General features: G+C 48.6%; 1 protein-coding gene across 1 annotated transcript in view; it reads right to left on the reverse strand.

The window, feature by feature from the left end:
• The window catches only part of LOC122701385, a 161,433-nt gene that overhangs the window by 119,327 nt on the left and 23,445 nt on the right, over window positions 1-18,661 (reverse strand). Inside the window, exons 11-19 of the mRNA XM_043914303.1 lie at window positions 18,456-18,641; window positions 18,176-18,328; window positions 16,109-16,253; window positions 13,407-13,565; window positions 12,509-12,633; window positions 9,718-9,912; window positions 1,963-2,118; window positions 1,206-1,390; window positions 98-280 (exon numbers count right to left, since the gene is read on the reverse strand). Coding sequence (XP_043770238.1) covers window positions 98-280; window positions 1,206-1,390; window positions 1,963-2,118; window positions 9,718-9,912; window positions 12,509-12,633; window positions 13,407-13,565; window positions 16,109-16,253; window positions 18,176-18,328; window positions 18,456-18,641 — 1,487 coding nt within the window. The remainder of the gene's footprint in view (window positions 1-97; window positions 281-1,205; window positions 1,391-1,962; window positions 2,119-9,717; window positions 9,913-12,508; window positions 12,634-13,406; window positions 13,566-16,108; window positions 16,254-18,175; window positions 18,329-18,455; window positions 18,642-18,661) is intronic.

The following is an 18,661-nucleotide window of genomic DNA, read 5'->3' on the forward strand; positions in this document are numbered from 1 at the left end:
ATGCACACCCTCACAGACACACACACCCACACCAGCGCCCACCCTGGATCACACACAGACACATTCACAGGTTCCCTCCCGGGCTGTGGGAACCCACCTGAAGCGGAGCAGCTCCACAACCTCCTCCGGTGTGTTTAGATGCACCCTGAGGTCTTGGCCCTTCCTCGCCCGGATCCCACCATCCAGGCTGGCGGTGCCGCGGACACCAGTCACCCACCTCAGCCCGGCCTGCCCCAGGGCACCCACTGTGCCCATCTGCGCTGAGATGTGGAGCAGGGCGCTAAGGAAGAAGCACACGGCTGCAGCCTATGGCCCCAGGCAACGGCCAAACCAGTGCCAACCCACGCACCACCCACGATCCCCCCGCCAGCTTCACTCCATGGTCCTGAGTCAGAGTGGCCCCTCCACCACGGCCATCACTGACCACACTCTCCATGTGGGCCAAGCACTCTATACCTAGGCATCAAACCCTCACCATCATTAGCCCCATTTAACAGACAGACAAACCGAGGCTCACAGAGGTGATACCACCTGCATGGGTTCCACAGCTGGGACATGGAACAGCCAGTCTGGAGTCCTGGTTGTCAGAGCCCAAGCCCAAGGTCTCTATGCCCAACAAAAGGCAGCACAGGACACCCACATTCCCCATGTTGGGCCCAGAAACCAAACGCAGGTCAGCTTAGTGACTGGGAGAGTCGCCCAGCAGGCTTGGGACGGGTGATCATTGTTGTGCTCAAAATCCTTGATACCGTGTGGCCCTGGGTCAGCTGTGCACTCACTTGAGTCTCAATTTCCTTAACCCTTAATGGGAATGAGAAAAGCGTCCACCTTGTGTGTGGCCATGTGGGCTCCTGTACCTTAAATGCTCCTCCCTCTCCTTCTCCTCCCACCCCCTCCCCCAAGAGGCAGAGCAGGCAGAGGGAAGAACGGGGCTGTGACTCGAGCTGTGAATCCCAGCTGCTGTGCTACCTTGGGCACGGGGGCTGTACCTTGCTGAGCCTCAGTCTTCCCATCTGTAAAGTGGGCACATCTGCCCAAGATCTCCTTAGTTTCTTGGCACGAAAAACACTCCATCTACAGTAGCTGGTATGAAGGTATTCAGCAGAGCAGGGCTCCCCCTCACCCCAGCCCATACTGATGTCCCAGCTCTCTGCAGGGGGGGGCCCTGATCCACCTATCTCCCCCAGATCAGAGGAGCCAGTTACCTGGGCTTGACATAACCATTCACAGAGAAATCTGAGTGCCTCTGGAAGTCGGCTGTCCCTCGGACCCGGATGCTGATGGCCGCCGAGACATTGAGGGTCAAGCGGGCTGGGAGGCCAGACATGGTGGGAAAGGTGAGCTCCTCCATCGCTAGGTTCAGCCTCCGGTTCACCTGCACCTCCTGGCCCTGCAGTCAGAGGACCGTAAGAGTGCACGTGACCCCCTTACTCACCCTTCACAACCCTCAGATGGAACCTTATCACTGCCCCCAGTTTCCAGACAAGAAAACAGAGCCCCCAAACAGATAACATAACCCAGCCAAGCCCATGTAGCTAGAAACTGGCAGAACTGGGGTTTGAACCAAGACAGGTTACTGTAGGTCATAGCCAGAGGTCAGGCATCCAGGCCCATCCAGGGTGTGGGCCCTGCTGGCACACCTGGTTCAGAGCACTTAGTGCCAGGCACACTCCACTTTGTGGCATTGTTACTGCACTGAGTCATTTGATTCAACAGCTCTTTGAAGTAGATATTATTATTACTATTCTAGCATGCCCATTTCACAGATGCAGAAACTGAGGCTATGGTAAATTCAACAATACGCCCAAGGCGGTAAGCAGTGCAGCCAATTTTTGACCTTGGGCAGTCTGGTTTGAAATTTCACGCTCTTGAGTCTGAAGGTACTTTAGTACTCCACCAAAGCATCAAAGGAAACATCATCAGCTCAGAGGGCAGGGAAGGGTCAAGCCCAGCCTGAGGTACCTTCAGGAGCTTGATGGCAAGCTCAGCCAGGTTCAGGGACTGGTGCGTCACGTGGCTCCCCATCGCCCCACAGTTCACAAAGCTCAGCTCATGCCCGAACACCTTCATGCTCAGCTGACACTTCAGCGCCTGCCTCTCCCTGCGCCTCCGGGCCACCTGTGACCAGGAACAGGTCTGGCTTAGCCGGGCAAGGCACCTGGACCTCGGGAGGGGGAAGGGGCAGCTGGAGAGAAAGGTCAAGGGCTTGTGGGGTTCAGAACAGGGCTTGCAAAACTCATGGTCCAGAGGCAGAACCTACGGATATATTTTCTTAGACCTGCACAGTCTACCCAACACCCAATGCCATGTGTGTGTGTGTTTTAGTAAATAATAGAGGCTTTTAAAAATCCAGGCTGAATGTGACCCAGCAATAGAGCCAGACAAAAACTGCAATTCAAAAAGACAGATGCACCCCAGTGTTCATTGCAGCGCTATTCACAATAGCCAAGACATGGAAGCACCCTACTTTATCCATCAGCAGAGTAATGGATAAAGACGGGGTACATATATACAATGGAATACTACTCAGCCACTAAAGAATGAAATAATGCCCTTTGCAGCAACATGGATGAACCTAGAGAGTTTTATACTGAGTGAAGTAGGTCAGACAGAGACATATGAAAATATCATATGATATCACTTACATGTGGAATCCAGAAAAATGATACTAAAGTGAACTTATTTCCAAAGCAGAAAGAGTCACAGATATAGAAAACAAACTTATGGCTACCAGGGGGGAAAGCGGGGGGGGGGGGGGGGGTTGGGGGGGTGGATAAACTGGGAGATTAAGATTAACACATACACACTGCTACATATAAAATAGACAATTAATAAGTACCTACTCTATATAGCACAGGAAACTCTACTCAATACTGTTAATAACCTATATGTGAAAAGAATCTAGATATACATATATAGGGGCTTCCCTGGTGTCTCAGCTGGTAAAGAATCCACCGGCAGTGTGGGAGACCTGGGTCCGATCCCTGGGTTGGGAAGATCCCCTGGGGGAGGGCATGGAAACCCACTCCAGTATTCGTGCCTGGAAAATCCCCATGGACAGAGGAGCCTGGAAGGTTATAGTCCATGGGGTCACACAGAGAGTCCTACACGACCGAGCGACTAAGAACAGCACATGCATGTACGGGAAACTGAGTCACTCTGCTGTAAGCCTGAAACCAACGCTATGTTGTAAATCAACTCTGAAAGTGAAAGTCGCTCAGCCATGTCCGACTCTTTGCGACCCCATGAACCATACAGTCCATGGAATTCTCCAGGCCAGAATACTGGAGTGTGTAGCCTTTCCCTTCTCCAGGGGATCTTCCCAAGCCAGGGATCGAACCCAGGTCTCCCACATGGCAGGCAGATTCTTTACCAGCTAAGCCACAACTATACTCCAATAAAAATTTTTAGAAAAAGTTGCAAAGCTAGTACAGAGAGCTCCCATGTACCTCACCCTGTTTCCTCCACTCTTAGCATCTTACATGACCAAGACGCCCAGTGAAAACGAGGAAACCAACATGAGCATGTTATTAACTAAACCGCAGACTTTATTCGGATTTCACCAGTTTTTCCATTCCATCCTCTTTCTGTTCCAGGAGTCAGTCCAACACCACATGGAGTTTAGTATCATGTCTCTTCATCTCCTCTGGGCTGTGACAGTTTCTGGGTCTTTATTTTTCATGCAGTAAGTGTTCTTAAAAAATTTATTTCTACTATTTAAAACCTGGGAGATTTTATATAAAATCCAGATACCCAGCTTCTCAAAAAAAAGAGAAATATTGGCCTGTCTCCCACTGCCTCACAGTCTCCCCCTCCCCAAAAGGGCAACAGGCATTCAGAACTGAGCGCTGGCTGCCAATGAGCCGAGGCCTGAGCTGCAAGCCTGTCTACACAGTCCCCGCCACGCCCTGCTGTCTCTCCAACGCTCAGGCCAAGGACTACTGTCACTCATCACTGCACTTGTGCAAAATATATCCTGCAAAGTGAATATATATCAAAAGCGAGAAAACAGGACTTCCCTGGTGGCACAGTGGTCAGGAATCCGCCTGCCAAGGCAGGGAGCACAAGTTCAATCACTGGTCCAGGAACATTTCACATGCCATGGAGCAACTAAGCCAATGCGTCCCAACTACCGAGCCCATGTGCTGCAACTACTGAAGCCCGCGCACCTAGAACCTGGGCTCTGTAACAAGAGAAGCCACTGCAGTGAGAAGGCCGAGCACCACAATGAAGAGTAGCCCCCACTCACCACAACTAGAGAAAGCCCACATGGTAACAAAGACCCAGAGCAGCCAAAAGTTAATTGACTTTTAAAAAAATTTTTAAAAACAAACCTAAAAAAAAAGCCTTAAAAAAAGTGAGAAAATAATAGACCAACTGTGTTATGCTAAGAAATTGTGGGACTGTGATTCTAAGAAAAAACATTTATATCCAGCCCACAACCCTCATTCAAGTTGCTTACTGGCCCCAGATTTAGTCCAGGAGGCTTTAAACAGCAGGGACCACGCTCTGATCATCACTGTGTTCCTGGGCTGTGTTGAGGTCACAGCTGATGGTTAGTAAATAAGTGAACATGTAAGGAAATGCTTCAGCCACTACCTTGATCACCCCCGGATATACATGGAAATGACATTTATGAGAACAAAAAGGTACTAACAACCTCAGTATCCATTGGTGGGTAAAAGGTTATGTAAAGTAAGGTCCCCACCCACAGAAAGTGTATTAAAATGTTTGCATACAGTAAGTTTTCAGTAAGAAAAATACTCAAGTACTAGTATCAAGTAGGAGACCAGAGGAAGCTCACACATACACACACCCCTGCCCAGCAAGTCCACTCCTAGGTACGCGTGGAACAGATGCATGCACATACATTCACCAAAGAGACATGTACAAGAATGCACTACCTATAATAAGCCAGAAACTGGCTTTAAAAATGGATAAGGAAATTGTCAACAGCAAATGGATAGCCCAACAAAAGTAACTGGATAAAGAAATTGTGGTATGTTCACACCATGGAATGCTATAAGCAAGGACAATAAATGAGCTGTAAGTACACACAGCAACACAGATTGATCTCACAAACACACTTTAAGCAAAAGAAGTCAGACACAAAAAAGAGGATGTAGACAGCATTATTCACAATCGTCCTAAGATGGGAACAACCCGAAAGACCATCAGTGGGTAAAGGCACATGCAAAATGTGGTTCGTCCATACAATGAATATTATCCAGCCTTAGGAAGGAATGAAGCACAAAATCAGACACATGGGTCAATGGAACACGTTAGAGAGCCCAGAAATAAATTCACACACCTAAGATCAATCTATGACAAAGGACACAAGAATGTACATTGGAGAAAAGACAGTCTCTTCAGCAAGTGGCGCTGGGAAAGCTGTATAGCTACTTGTAAATCAACGAAGTTAGTACACACTCACATCATACACAAGAATAAACTCAAAATGGCTTGAGTTTAAACTTAAAGGCTTAAACATAAGACATGACACCATAAAACGAGAATATAGGCAAAACATTCTCTGATATAAATCGTAGCAATGTTTTCTTAGGTCAGTCTCCCAAGGCAAAAGAAATAAAAGGGAAAATAAACAGGACCTAACAAAACTTAGAAGATTTTGCACAGCAAAAGAAACCATAAACAAAAAAAGATAGCCTACGGACTGAGGGAAAATATTTGCAGATGATGCAACCGACAAAAGATTAATTTCCAAAATACATAAATAGTTCACACAGCTCAGTATCAAAACAACCTAGTCATAAAACAGGCAGAAGACCTAGAGAGACGTTTCTCCAAAGAAGACATACAGATGGCCAACAGGCACATGAAAAGATGCTCAATATCACTAATTATTAGAGAAATGCAAATCAAAACCACTTCACACCATGCACCTTCATGTTTATAGCAGCAACAACCAAGATATGGAAGCAATCTAAGTGTCTATTGAGAGACAAATGGATAAAGAAGATGTGGGACACCCACACACAATGGAATACTACTCAGCCATAAAAAAGAATGAAATAATGTCATCTGCAGCAACGTGGATGGACCTAGAGATTATCATACTACGTAAAGTCAGACAACAACAAACATTGCATGATATTACTTATAGGTAGAGTCTAAAAAATTATATAAATGAACTTATTTACAAAACAGAAAGAGACCCACAGACATAGAGAGCAAACTTATCGTTACCAAAGGGCAAAGGGGGTGGGGAGTGATAAATTAGGAGTTTGGGATTAACATATACACAGTACTATATATAAAATAGATAAACAACAAGGACTTACTGTACAAAAGTGAAAGTAATAGTCACTCAGTAGTGTCTGACTCTTTGCGACCTCATAGACTATATAGCCCACCAGGCTCCTCTGTCCATGGAATTCTCCAGGCAAGAATACTGGAGTGGGCTGCCATTTCCTTCTCCAGGGGATCGTCCTGAAACAGGGACAAACCCAGGTCTCCTGCACTGCTAGCAGATTCTTTACCAGCTGAGCCACGAGGGAAGCTCCTAAATTTTGTAATTTTTGGTTGCACCATGAAGCATGTGGAACCCTAAATTTCCTAACCAGGGATTGAACCCTCATCCCCTGCGGTGGAAACACGGAGTCTTAACCATTGTACCACTGCAGGGAAGTTCATGAAGTTCATTCAGGGAAGTTTCTGTATAGCACAGAGAAATATACTCAATATCTTGTCCTAATCTAGAATGGAAAAGAATCTGAAAAAGTGCATATGTATACACACACACACACACACATATATAACTGAATCACTTTGCTGTATACCAGAAACTATCGCATTATAAATCAGCTATACTTCAATTAAGAAAGGAATTATTTGTGCAACAGAAAAAAAGGATGAAGTACTGCTGTAACACAAATAGACCTCAAAAACAGGCTCAGTGAAAGAAACCAGACACAAACGACCACATATTGTATGATTCTGTTTATAAGAAATGTCCAGAACAGATAAATCCATCGGGACAGAAAGCACACTCATGGTTGGCAGGGCTGGGAAATGAGGGTACGGCGTGTGACCGCTAACGGAGGTGGGGTCTCCTTGGGGTGGTGAAAATGTTTTGGAACTAGACAGACGTGGTGGCTGCAAAACGCTGTGAATGTATCACGTGTCACTGAATTGTATACTTTTAAACGGCTAACTTTATGTTATGTGAATGTCACCTCATTTTTTTCTTTCCACAAGAGAACATGTAAATGATTCCATGTACATAAAGTTCACAAAGGAACTGGATGTGACTTCTACTGTCAACCAGATTGAAGTAACAGGGACTGGATTTACCTCCCTGTGTGGAGCAACTCGAAACTCAGATGAAACAGATTAAACAAAAGTTCCCAAGGCATTAGACGCCATCAGGTAATGCGAGATGATGAACCCAGGAGACAGGAAATAGCAAGGTGAGCCTCAGCTCAACCGCCTGGAGGGGGTTCAGGCTGAGGGGCTGGGAGGGGAACACAGTGGGGCAGGGCAGACTCCTGGAGTGAAGGATCTGGGAGCCTGGAGAGACCAAGGTGAGCAGACATTGCGGGGCAGAGTACAAGAGGGGAAAGAGTGGCACAGAGAACTCTGGAAGCCTCCAGAGGGTTCCAAGAATCTCTGTAAGACTGCATTAGGCAAGGATTTCTTAGATGTTAACACCCGAACACTACACGTAAAAGAAATGGATAAACCTGACTTTATCCAAATCAAGGATGCCTGCTCTTTAAAAGGCACTGTTGGGACTTCGTCTGGGGTCCAGTGGTTAAGAATCTGCCTTCCAATGCAGGGGACTTGGGTTTGATCCCTGCTCGGGAAACTAAGATACCACATGCTGTAGGGTGACGAGGCACACACACCACAACCAAGAGAAGCCCACCGCTGCAACTACCGAGCCCACGCGCTCTATAGAGCCTGGGTGCCACAACCAGAGAAGCCTGCACACCACAAGCAAGACCCAGCATGGCCAGAAAAGGACACCGTTAAGAGAGTGGAAAGACCATGCCACACACTGGGAGGAAATATTTGCAAGTCACACAGCTAATAAAAGCCTTGTGTTCTAAATAGATCAATTGAAGCTTGCTCTTAAGAAACCAACTTAATTTTTTTTTTTTAAAGACAAAATATTTGAACATACACTTCACCAAAGATGCAGGGGTGACAAATAAGCACATGAAAAGATGCTCAACGTTAGCAGCATTAGGGAATAAAGCCATGAGATACTACCACACACCATCAGAATGGCAGAAACTAAAAAGTCTAATCCTACCAAGTGTTGGCGAGGATGTGGAGGAATTAGACCTCTCATACACTGCTCGTGGGGATGCAAAATAGTACAACCACTTTGCAAAGCAATTTAGCTAGCTCTTAAAAAATGAAACATATGATCCAGCCATCCCATCCCTCGATATTTACCCCGAAACATGAAAACATACGTTTATATGAAGATTTTAAATGGCAACCCACTCTAGTATCTTGCCTGGAAAATCCCATGGATAGAGGAGCCAGGCAGGCTACAGTCCATGGGGTCGCAAGAGTTGGACATGACTAAACACAAACTAAACTTAGTGACTAAACCACCACCACATACATAAATGTGCATAGCATCCCTACTTGTAATAGCCCCAGAACCGGAAATAATGCAAATGTTCATCAACAGGTGAATACTTAAACAGACTGTGGTCCATCCCGACAATGGAACACTACTTGACCATAGGAAGAAATAAACTATTCGTATACCCTGCACAATGGATGAATCTCAAAATAATTACACTGAATAGAGGAAGTCAGGCCAGAAAGGAGCACATGCTTTAAAAACAAAAGTATATGCTGCATGATTCCATTTATGCAACATTCCAGAAAGTGCTAACTTATCTATTTTGACAGAAAGAGCATATCATAATAGGGGGACGGGGTGGAGCAGGAAGAAGGGATTAAGGAGCACTAAGAAACCTTTGGGGGTGAGGGATATGTTGATTTAGCTGATGATGGTTTCATGGTGTATTGCTATTGTTTTCCAGTCGCTAAGTCATGTAACTCTTTGCGACCCCGTGGACTGTAGGACCCCCGTGCCTGCCAGGATTCTCTGTCTGTGGGGTTTCCCAGGCAAGAATACTAGAGTGGGTCACCATTCCTTCCTCCGGGGCGTCTTCCCGATCCAGGGATGGAACTCTAGTCTCCTGCATTGGCAGGCGGATTCTTCACTGCTGAGCCATCAGCAAAGCCCCTTCACAGTGTTTACATATGCCGAAACTTGTCAAATGGTATGTGTCAAAACTTATTTATTGTAGGACAATCACACCTCAACAAAGCTGATTTTTAAAGAGTTACTCAGTGCTATTAGGAGTCAGAACAGTGGTTGCTTAGCTCTGGTTATGGGCAGGTAAACCAGAACAGGGAGGCAGAAGGGTGCCTCTGGGGAGCTTATGAGGGTCTGGGTGCTGGTTACAAGGATGTTCCACTGATGGAAACACACTTCCAAGGTGGGCACTTTTCTATGTATGTGATATAGCAAGTGGCTTTTCAAAAGAAGACAGGCTAACAGCTCCCTGCTGAGATCTGGACCAGCAATGTGCTTCTTTAAGGGGGCTAGGGGGTGGGAGGGCAGGGTCAGAGGGCATAGACAGCTGGGTTCCCCAGTCCCAAAGCCCAAGCTGGCACCTGACAGGGGGGAGGGTGAAAAGAGGTGGGCTCAGGTGCTTCCCTTACCCTCTGCTGCAAGTCTCTCATCTTTCTGGACCTTTCTCCTGGACAAGCGGGGTCAGCCAGCTGCGGTGCGGGCCCTGGCTCTGTCTCTGGGGGCTTCTCTGCCCGGGCTTGTCTCTCCCCCTCCTGCCCCCAGAATGACTTCGGGCCAAACAGCCTGCGGGCCATTTCCTCGGCATTTTCCAGTCGGAGTCCCAGCTGGGAAGGAAAGTCAGGGGCTCAGGGCACAGTAACTTGTTCACAATAGTAACCAAGAGCTGTGGGGTTGGGAGCTTGAACAGAGGGCCCCAGGCTCCCTAGGGTCCATCCAGGCCCAAGCGTCAAGAGATACAATCTCAGCTCCACATCTGCTTGGCAAATGCCACACAGCAAGAATTCCAACCAATTCTTTGAGGCCTGGTTCAAATGTCACCACCTCTGGGAAGCCTTCCCTGAATTCCCATATCACCGGCTCCATACATTCCCCCTCCCCACCCCCAGCCAAATTTATTACCCCTTCCTCTGAGTGTCAAGCACATTACTCCAAGGTCACACTCAGACAAATTTGTGTGTCTCCCTGCAAGATCTTGAGCTCCATGAGAGCAGGGCCCTACATCTCACTAAGTGAACTCAATGCCTGGTGAGATGGTTAATTCTGTGTCCATGTGACTGGGCCATAGGGTGCCCAGATATTTGGTCCAGTGTTATTACACATGTTTCTGTGAGAGAATTTTTGGATGAGTTTAACATTTAGATCAGTGGACTGAGTCAAGCAGATTGTCCTCCATAATATGGGTGAGCCTCATCTAATCAGTTGAAGGTCTGAATGAAACAAAGGGCTGTCCTTCCTCCAAATAAGAGGGCATTCCTCCTGCCTGAGTGTCTTCAGACTGGGACATTGGCTTTTTCTGCCTTCAGACGGGAACTACACCATCAGTTCCCCTAGGTCTCCAGCTGTGCTGACTGCAGATCTGGGAATTGTCAGCCTCTATAATCCTATTGGTTCTACTTTTCTGGAAGACCCTGACTAACAGATGACCTGACTGATTCTCAAAATCCGATGGATGAATGAATGAGTCATTCCTTCATTCCATCTACCTATCCATCCACCCATCTGTTCACTCCCTCTTACATCCTTTCCTTCCAACCTCTCATCTAGATATCTATGAGAGCATTTGCAGAGAAATTACCAGAGGTTCAGCCCTTGGCAGATCTAAGCTTAGGTGCCCAGAAGGTAAAGTTTGGATGTTAAGTCCCCTGTTCTCCATAAATTAGAAAGAGCTGGGATAGGGCACAGAGCACCTTCCCTCAGACAAGCTCCAGGGACCTGGGGCAAAGAGATGGAAGGGCCCCAAGGTATTACGTTACTTTAAAGTTTGCTGGGCACATGACCTCAGAGATCATCCTTCTTCCATTGCTGCCCCTTACAAATCATTTTCCACATTCAAATTGCATGTCACTCCCCAACTTGAAACCCTTCCTCAACATGGCCTTGCTCCCTCCCTGAGCTCCCATCTTAATATTCTCCTCCTGTTCTCTAGTCTATTTCTGTTCCTTAAACACACCAAGCCCTCTCTCGTCTCAGGAACTTTGAACACACTGCCCCCCTTTCCCCCTGCAAGGTTCTTACCTCAGTTTTCCACACGGCTGCTCCCACTCATCCTTCAGATCTCTAAACTCACTACTTAAAGTTGCCATTGTTTTATGGACGTGTCTACTCATTTCTTATCTGTCTACCTCTCTGGGCTGTGAGCACCAAGAGGGCAGGAATTCTCTCTCTCTTGATCATCATCATTTTCCCCGAGCCCAGCACACAGCACAGTGCCTGGCACATGTTAGGTAGAAGATGGAAACTATGCGGTTGATGACAGGTTCATAGATGGATGGATGGATGAACATGGAGGGATAGATGGATAGAAGTGTGGATAGATCAGTGGGAGAACAGATGAAGAGAAGGGTGGGTGGGGAGACGGACAGATAGATGTATGGATGGGTGGAAGGGTAGAGGAATAAATAGTGGATGAGAGAGTAGATGAAGAGACAGTTGGGATGTATAGATGAGTAAATGGAAGAGGATAGAAGAATGGATGGATGGATACAGATCTATAAACATATGGAAGAGTATGTGGACAGATGAGTGAGTATGTAGGTCTTAATAAATAGGTGGCTAGATGGGTGGATGACTAAAAGAATAAACAGATGATCGGGTGAGAGTGTAGATGGAGAGATGCGTGGGAAGGCACATAAATGGATAGGTGGATGAGAAGGATGGATGAATGACTGTATGGATGCGGTGATGGATAGGCAATAGATAGGTGGATGGATAGCTAAGTGGGTGCATAGATAGATAGGTGGGTGGATGGGTGTATGACTGGGAAGATAAATGAGTAGGTGAGAGGGTAGATGAAGAGAGATGGGAGGTACACAGATGCATGAGAGGGAGGGAGAGAAGGAGGGATGGGGGTCATAGATGTATGGATTTATGTATGGGTCAGTAGGCTGGCAACCCACTCCAGTATTCTTGCCTGGAGAATCCCAGGGGCAGAGGAGCCTAGTGGGCTGCTGTCTGTGGGGTCTCACAGAGTTGGACACGACTAAAGCAACTTAGCAGCAGCAGCAGCAGTAGGCTGGATAAATAGATGGGTTGGGACAGGCAGATAAATGGGTAGATGGAGGTTGGGGTCTGGGAGTACAAGATGTGGGAGTAGATCAATAGATAGAAGAAGTGAGGGATGGAAAGATGGATGGATGGGATCGTTTCTGCCCCCAAGCCCAGGAGATGCCCTGAAGAGACTGAAACAAGGGCCCCTCTTACCTCCAGAACGTTGAAGGCATGACCAAAAGCATGGATGGTCAGGTTGGCTGTGGCAGAACGGGGGAGGAAGGAGGCTGGGGAGAAGAGAAGGGTCCCCTCCAGGTTGGCTCCCAGGCTGCCTGATGCTGGAAGAGAAAGGATCAGTGCCCACCACGCCACTCACAGGGCAGGAGCTGACAGCCGAGGGGCTGGAGACAGGGTCAGACACACGGTGCATCCTCTCAGCCAGGACAGGAAGCTCAGATGAGTAAGCCTTACCAAGGGCAGAGAGAAGGTCAGGACAGAGGGTCACGAATGCACCCACATCTACTGATAGGTGGGGGGCAGCCAGAGCACCCCACCCTGCCCCCCAACTTTCCAAGTAGCTGAGGGGGGTTGGATACCTAACCTAGAAAGGGGTCTCTTTTTGATTCTGATAATCACAAGGAAACAGCTGTCTCTGGTTGGTGCTAATCTCCCTTTTTAACCCGGGGAAAAGCAGTTCTCAAATTCACAGCCCTCAGCAGGCAAGAACCCAACAGTGTTTCACGGTCACTGCATTTCTTTTTAGGACAACCCTATTTTTAGAATTAAACTAATCTTCTGCTAATAGTAGCAATAAAAGGTTTTCTTTTAGCATAACAGTAAGTTTAAAAGAACCAGTTTAGAGAAAAGATGGAAGTACTATTTCATTGAATACTATAACGTGGCTCATACTTATCTATTTTTTACCTCTTCCATCAAAAATGGCAGGTGCTATGGGGATACAGAAAAAAAAAAAAAATCAAGCAGAATGGCATGTGAATACCTGGACATTTAGGAAACAGACATGGCCACATGTCCTCCGGAGTCAGAACTCCCGGGTCCCCAGGCCTTTGTGGTCCCCGAGGAGGACAGTGCTGGCCAAAGATGCCCATACCTGAGCGGAAGGTGACGTCAGAGTAGGACGAGTGTTTCCACATCTCTGGATGGAACTCCCGGCTGACAATATCTTCAGGGATGGCCTCCCGTAGGGTCTGTTTCAAGGGGTCGTCCGTCTCCAATAGCTGCAGGAGGTGACTCCACACAAAGGAGCCCACTGGAGTCCGGTTGCAGCCAGCAGAGAGGGGAGGGGAGGGCGATGAGGGAGGACCCATAGCTGACACAGTACAGAGAAAAGACCCCCGGCCTCCCGCTCCGGGTCCTGCTATTTCTATCCACCAGGGGCTTCTCAGGAGCCTAGCTGCTGAGAACCACGTCCTTTTTGTAGACAAGCAGCAAACAGAAGTGCCTAATGGAACTTGGAAATCTAGGCTGCACAGGGCATTCTGATGCACTTTCCTGAAGGAAAGGGAACCCACTGGAGCCCAGTGGGGACTGGTCTGGTTTGAAAGTGTGGGGAAAGCCCTGGTTTGAAAGTCAGACCTGAGTCTGAACCCCAGTTCCATCACTCATGAGCTGGGTGACCTTGGGCTGATCACTCCACTTCTCTGAGCCTTAGTTTCCTCATCAGTAAAATGAACGATATTGACCCATCTCCCAGGGCTGTTTGCACAGATCAGTCAAGGGCAAAATCTGGACCTAAAGGACTGAATATCTTTTAGGGTTGGGAAGGGGTAAACATGCAATCCGTGATGGGGACCCTCTGAGCCTCTCTGGAGAGTTAAAAATGAAATGAGTCTACTGAGGGGAAGGAGTCCAACAGAGGATATTATTCTAATTGGGAACACCAGCCCCCTTGCTCATCCCAGACTCTCAGAATGCCCAGCAGGGGGCTTCTAGAACAATCCACCATGAAACAGAGCTGAGGATGTTTTTGTTCCCATCAGGCAACACACAAGCCTGATACTGCAGGGTCTCTACGAAGGCTGCCTCTTGGCTGACCCCCTCTGAGGGGCTTGGCTCAGTGGTCTATTGATGTAGAACAACCCACCCCCCATCCCATCCCACCCTAGAAACTGCCAACAACAAACTGCGGCTTCTAGTAGCACCACTTCTTTCCCTTTGGGGGCTGGGGAGGTGTCATTTCTTTCTAAGATAGTCTAGCAGCATCACATCAGACTTTTAAACGTGTGTGCACACCTTTATGTTGGCTGATAGTGTGTGTGCTAAGTCATTTCCATCATGTCCAACTCTTTAAGACCCTATGAACTGTAGCTTGCCAGGCTCCTCTGTCCCTGTGGATTCTCCAGGCAAGAATATTGGAGTGGGTTGCATCTCCTCCTCCACGGGATCTTCCCAACCCAGGGATCAAACCTGCGTCTCAACGTCTCCTGCATTGGCAGGTGGGCTCTTTACCACTAGCACCACCTGGGAAGCCTCTTACGTTGGCTACTTCTGGGAAATTATCCTCCGGCTAGATTATCAAAAGGGTCTGAAGGAGGATGGACAGAGAGATTCATTTTGGTTGCTGTTTCTCATGGCAAAAGACCAGAAAAAAAAAATCTAAGCGCCCATCACTGGGGACTGGTAAAGTGGACTATGGTTTAAGCTCCTAGTGGAGCATCCCGCAGCTGCAGCTAAGAGCCCAAGTGCCCTGATGTGGAAAGAGCTCCCGGACACACTGATGGCAGAAGCAAGGGGCACAACAGTGTGTACACCATGATCCTGAGCTGCTGTTGTTACGGTGATAACACATCCATGTTCATACATGCACTATACATGTTCTGATGGGACACACAAGAGAATGGTCAAAGTCAGTGCCTTCAGGAAACAGGACTCAGGGATCAGGAGGCAAGGAAGGCGGCCTTTAACTTTCCATTTATATCTTGCTGTCTGCTTTGAAATTTTGGCGGCATAATCACAGCAGAGAATGAGATGGCTGCATGGCATCATTGACTGGACATGAGTTTGAGCTAACTCTGGGAGACGGTGAAGGACAGGGAAGCCTGGCCTGCTGCTGTCCACGGGGTTGCAAAGAGTGGGACACAACTGAATGACTGAACAACAACAGAAGTAGTGATAATAACACTGAAAGTTAACAGCTATGCCTACAGCACTTACAATGTTCTAAATACCTTCTCGTATTAATTCATTTTATGCCTCCTTTATGAGGAAGGTACTGTTATCCCCATTCCACAGATGGAGAGATGGAGGCTCACAAAGGTTTGGTCATTTGCCCAAAGGCACACAGGTAGGAAGTAGCTGAGCTGGGAATTGAACCCAGTTAGGCAGTCCCCAGGCTCTCAACTCACTGTGAATTATGTCAAATCACTGTGCACTAGGGAAAAAAAACTTTTTGAAAATTAGCTGAGCCTATTTTTTGAAGTTCTACCTATTTAAAAGGAACGCTCTGACCCCCGAGATTCGCAGACACTGTCCCTGGTCTGCCTTGAGTCTCTTTCCCCTCCTCCAGGCACTGTGCCATGACCTGGCCAGAGCTGGAAAGGAGCTCAGCGACTTTCACCCCATTGTACAGATAAGGAAACTGAGGACCAGAGAGAAGCAACTTCTCCTGGGTTGTTCAACTGCCACAGGGGTGAGGGGAGCATGTGAGGCCGCTAGTCCAGATGGCGTGGCAAAAGAAGGGGAACAGAAAGGGACGGGAAGACCCCTGAGGGGTGGAGGCAGAGTGCTCTGGAACCCCTGCACCCATCAGGTGGCACCCAGGCCAGCCCCTGGCCCCCCAACGCAGCTGCTTACCCTGGGTGGACTGCTCTCCTGCCTGGGTACGCCGCACCTGGGCAAATACCTCCTTTCCCGGGCACCTCATCAGGGCCAGGTAGGCATTGATGCGGATCTCAGAATCCTCCCCGGCATTTTGGTACAGGTTGTAGAGCACGGACCGCTGCCTCGGGCAAAGAGAAAGCCATCACCCAGAACCCACCCAGAGCCCACCCACCCCCGCCCAGGAGCGCCATGTCCCCTGTCCGGCCTGGCTCCAGCAGGGGCGCCCGCTGCCTTGACCCGCCCCTCCCAAAGCCTCCACTGCTCCCAGACACGCTCACCTGTGGCCCGACTGTGGGATGTGGGAGTTTGCCCAGTCACTGCTAATATCTAACTTCCCAGAGCCCCAGCCCAGAGCCTTATCAACTTCCACAAGTAACAATGGTAAGGGCTTCCCACGTGGAGCCAGTGGTAAGGAATCAGCCTGCCAATGCAGGAGATGACATGTAGGTTCCATCCCTGGGTCAGGAAGATCCCCTGGACAAGGAAATGGCAACCCACTCTAGTATTCTTGTCTGGGAAATCCCATGGACAGAGGAGCCTGGTGGGCTACAGTCCATGGGGTCACAGAGTCAGACATGACTTAGCAACTGAGCATGCATGCAAACAATGGGTAAACAAGCGGGTGTGGCTACATTCCAAGAAAACATCATCTATAAAACATCTATGAAAACACCATAGCAACAGACTCACAGAAGGTATTCCCTCTAAAGATATTCCCCATGCCCCCCTTCCTAAGCGAGCCACTTCCCCTACCCCATGATTCTCTCCCTTAGCACCCGCTGCTTTCCTTCACAGCGCAGCCATCCACCCATCCACTCATGCAGCAATATTAATGAGCACCTATTACATGCCCAGCAAGGTGACAACTGTGAGCAAGACAAACCCCACTCTGTCCATCTGAAGCTTACATTCTAGTGCAGAGAGATAGGCAGTAATCCAGGTGAATATATCATATGTTGCTGCATGCTAAGTCACTTCAGTAGTGTCTGACTCTTTGCAGTCCTATGGACTGTATCCCTCCAGGCTCCTCTGTCCATGGGATTCTCCAGGGAAGAATACCAGAGCAAGTTGCCCTGCCCACTTCCAGGGGATCTTCCTGACTCAAAGATCAAACCCATGTTTCTTACATCTCCTGCATTGGCAGATGGATCCTTTTCCACTAGCACCACCTGGTAAGCCCATAAATGCTAAAAAGAGAAAAATAGGGAAGCTGGAGGCCTGGGGGAGCTTGAAAAGGTCAATTGCAGGAAAACAGACAAGGAAGATCCCCCACAGTAAAGTGATTTCTAAGTAAAAACCTCCTGGAGATAGAGGAGAAAAGCCTAGGGAAATAGAGAGGAAAGGCATTCCAGGAAAGGAGAAGATCATGTGTAAATGACCTGAGGCAGAAGTGAGCCCTGGAGGCTTGATGGATGATCAACAAGGAGACCAGCATGGCTGGGCAGGAGTAGTGGGGGTGAGGGAAGCAGGAAATGAAGCCAAGAGGTGCTGTGGGTCAGGGGTCAGATCACAGGAAGGACTCTGACTCTAAATGAGACAGGAGCCACTAGTCCAAGGGTCAGCAAACTTCCTGCTAAGGGAAAGACTGTCCATTTTTTTTGCCTTTGCAGACCATACAGTCTCTCTTGCAACTACTCAACTCCACAATCATAGCAAAAAAGCAGCCCAGGCCACACATCAATGAACAGGCGGAGCTGTGTTCCAACAACACTTTACCTACAAGAACAGGCAATAAGCTGGATGTCGACCACGGACCTTGCTGACCCCTGATCTAGCGGGTTTGCAGCACAGATAGCTTATGTGTGGTTTCTCGGTAAATACACGCTTACTTGGGTATTCAATGAAAAAATGCCCCCCTACCCGAGATACAGGCTCTATGAGAACAGAGACCTGGATACCTGTTCACGCCAATGCCCGGCACATAGTAGGTGCTCAGTAAATGCAATGAATGAATGAGCAAGTGAAGACGTGAATTAACAGTGATTCAAGACCCACTCCTGCCCAATGCCAACCCCAGTGAAATAACTCCCAGGAGCTCACGTCTGCAGAGCAGGGAACCCTCCGGAAGGCTTGGATGGCCTCCAGCCGGATCTCAGGGGGGCAGCTCCCCAGGGAGGCACAAATGCTCAGCTTGGGGGTGAGAGCTGTGGCCGCCCGGCCAGCATTGCCAATGGCCTTCAGCACGAACAGGAGCTGAAACAAGATGACGGTGGGGCCTTGAGGCTGGTGGGGGCGCCCAGCCCACCCGCCCAGTCTACAGCTCGCCTGCTTGACAGGGACCCCCTCAAGGGGCCACGCCCAGGATGTGGGCTGTCCTCACCTGATCAGCGTCTGAGGGCTCCTGGAAGGTGCAGTTGGCACCCACGGCATCTCCCAGGATCCTCACGAGGGAGCCAATGCCAGGCAGTTGCTCACAGGGCCCGTCCAGAGACACACACAGGTTGTGCACCAGAGCCGAGATGCCCAGGAAGGCACTGGAGCTGGCCCCCGGGGTCTGCAGCAGAGGCTAGGGACAGAAACCGGCCC

This window comes from Cervus elaphus, chromosome 10, assembly GCF_910594005.1.
Source record: "Cervus elaphus chromosome 10, mCerEla1.1, whole genome shotgun sequence".
NCBI classification, from domain to species: Eukaryota; Metazoa; Chordata; class Mammalia; order Artiodactyla; family Cervidae; genus Cervus; species Cervus elaphus.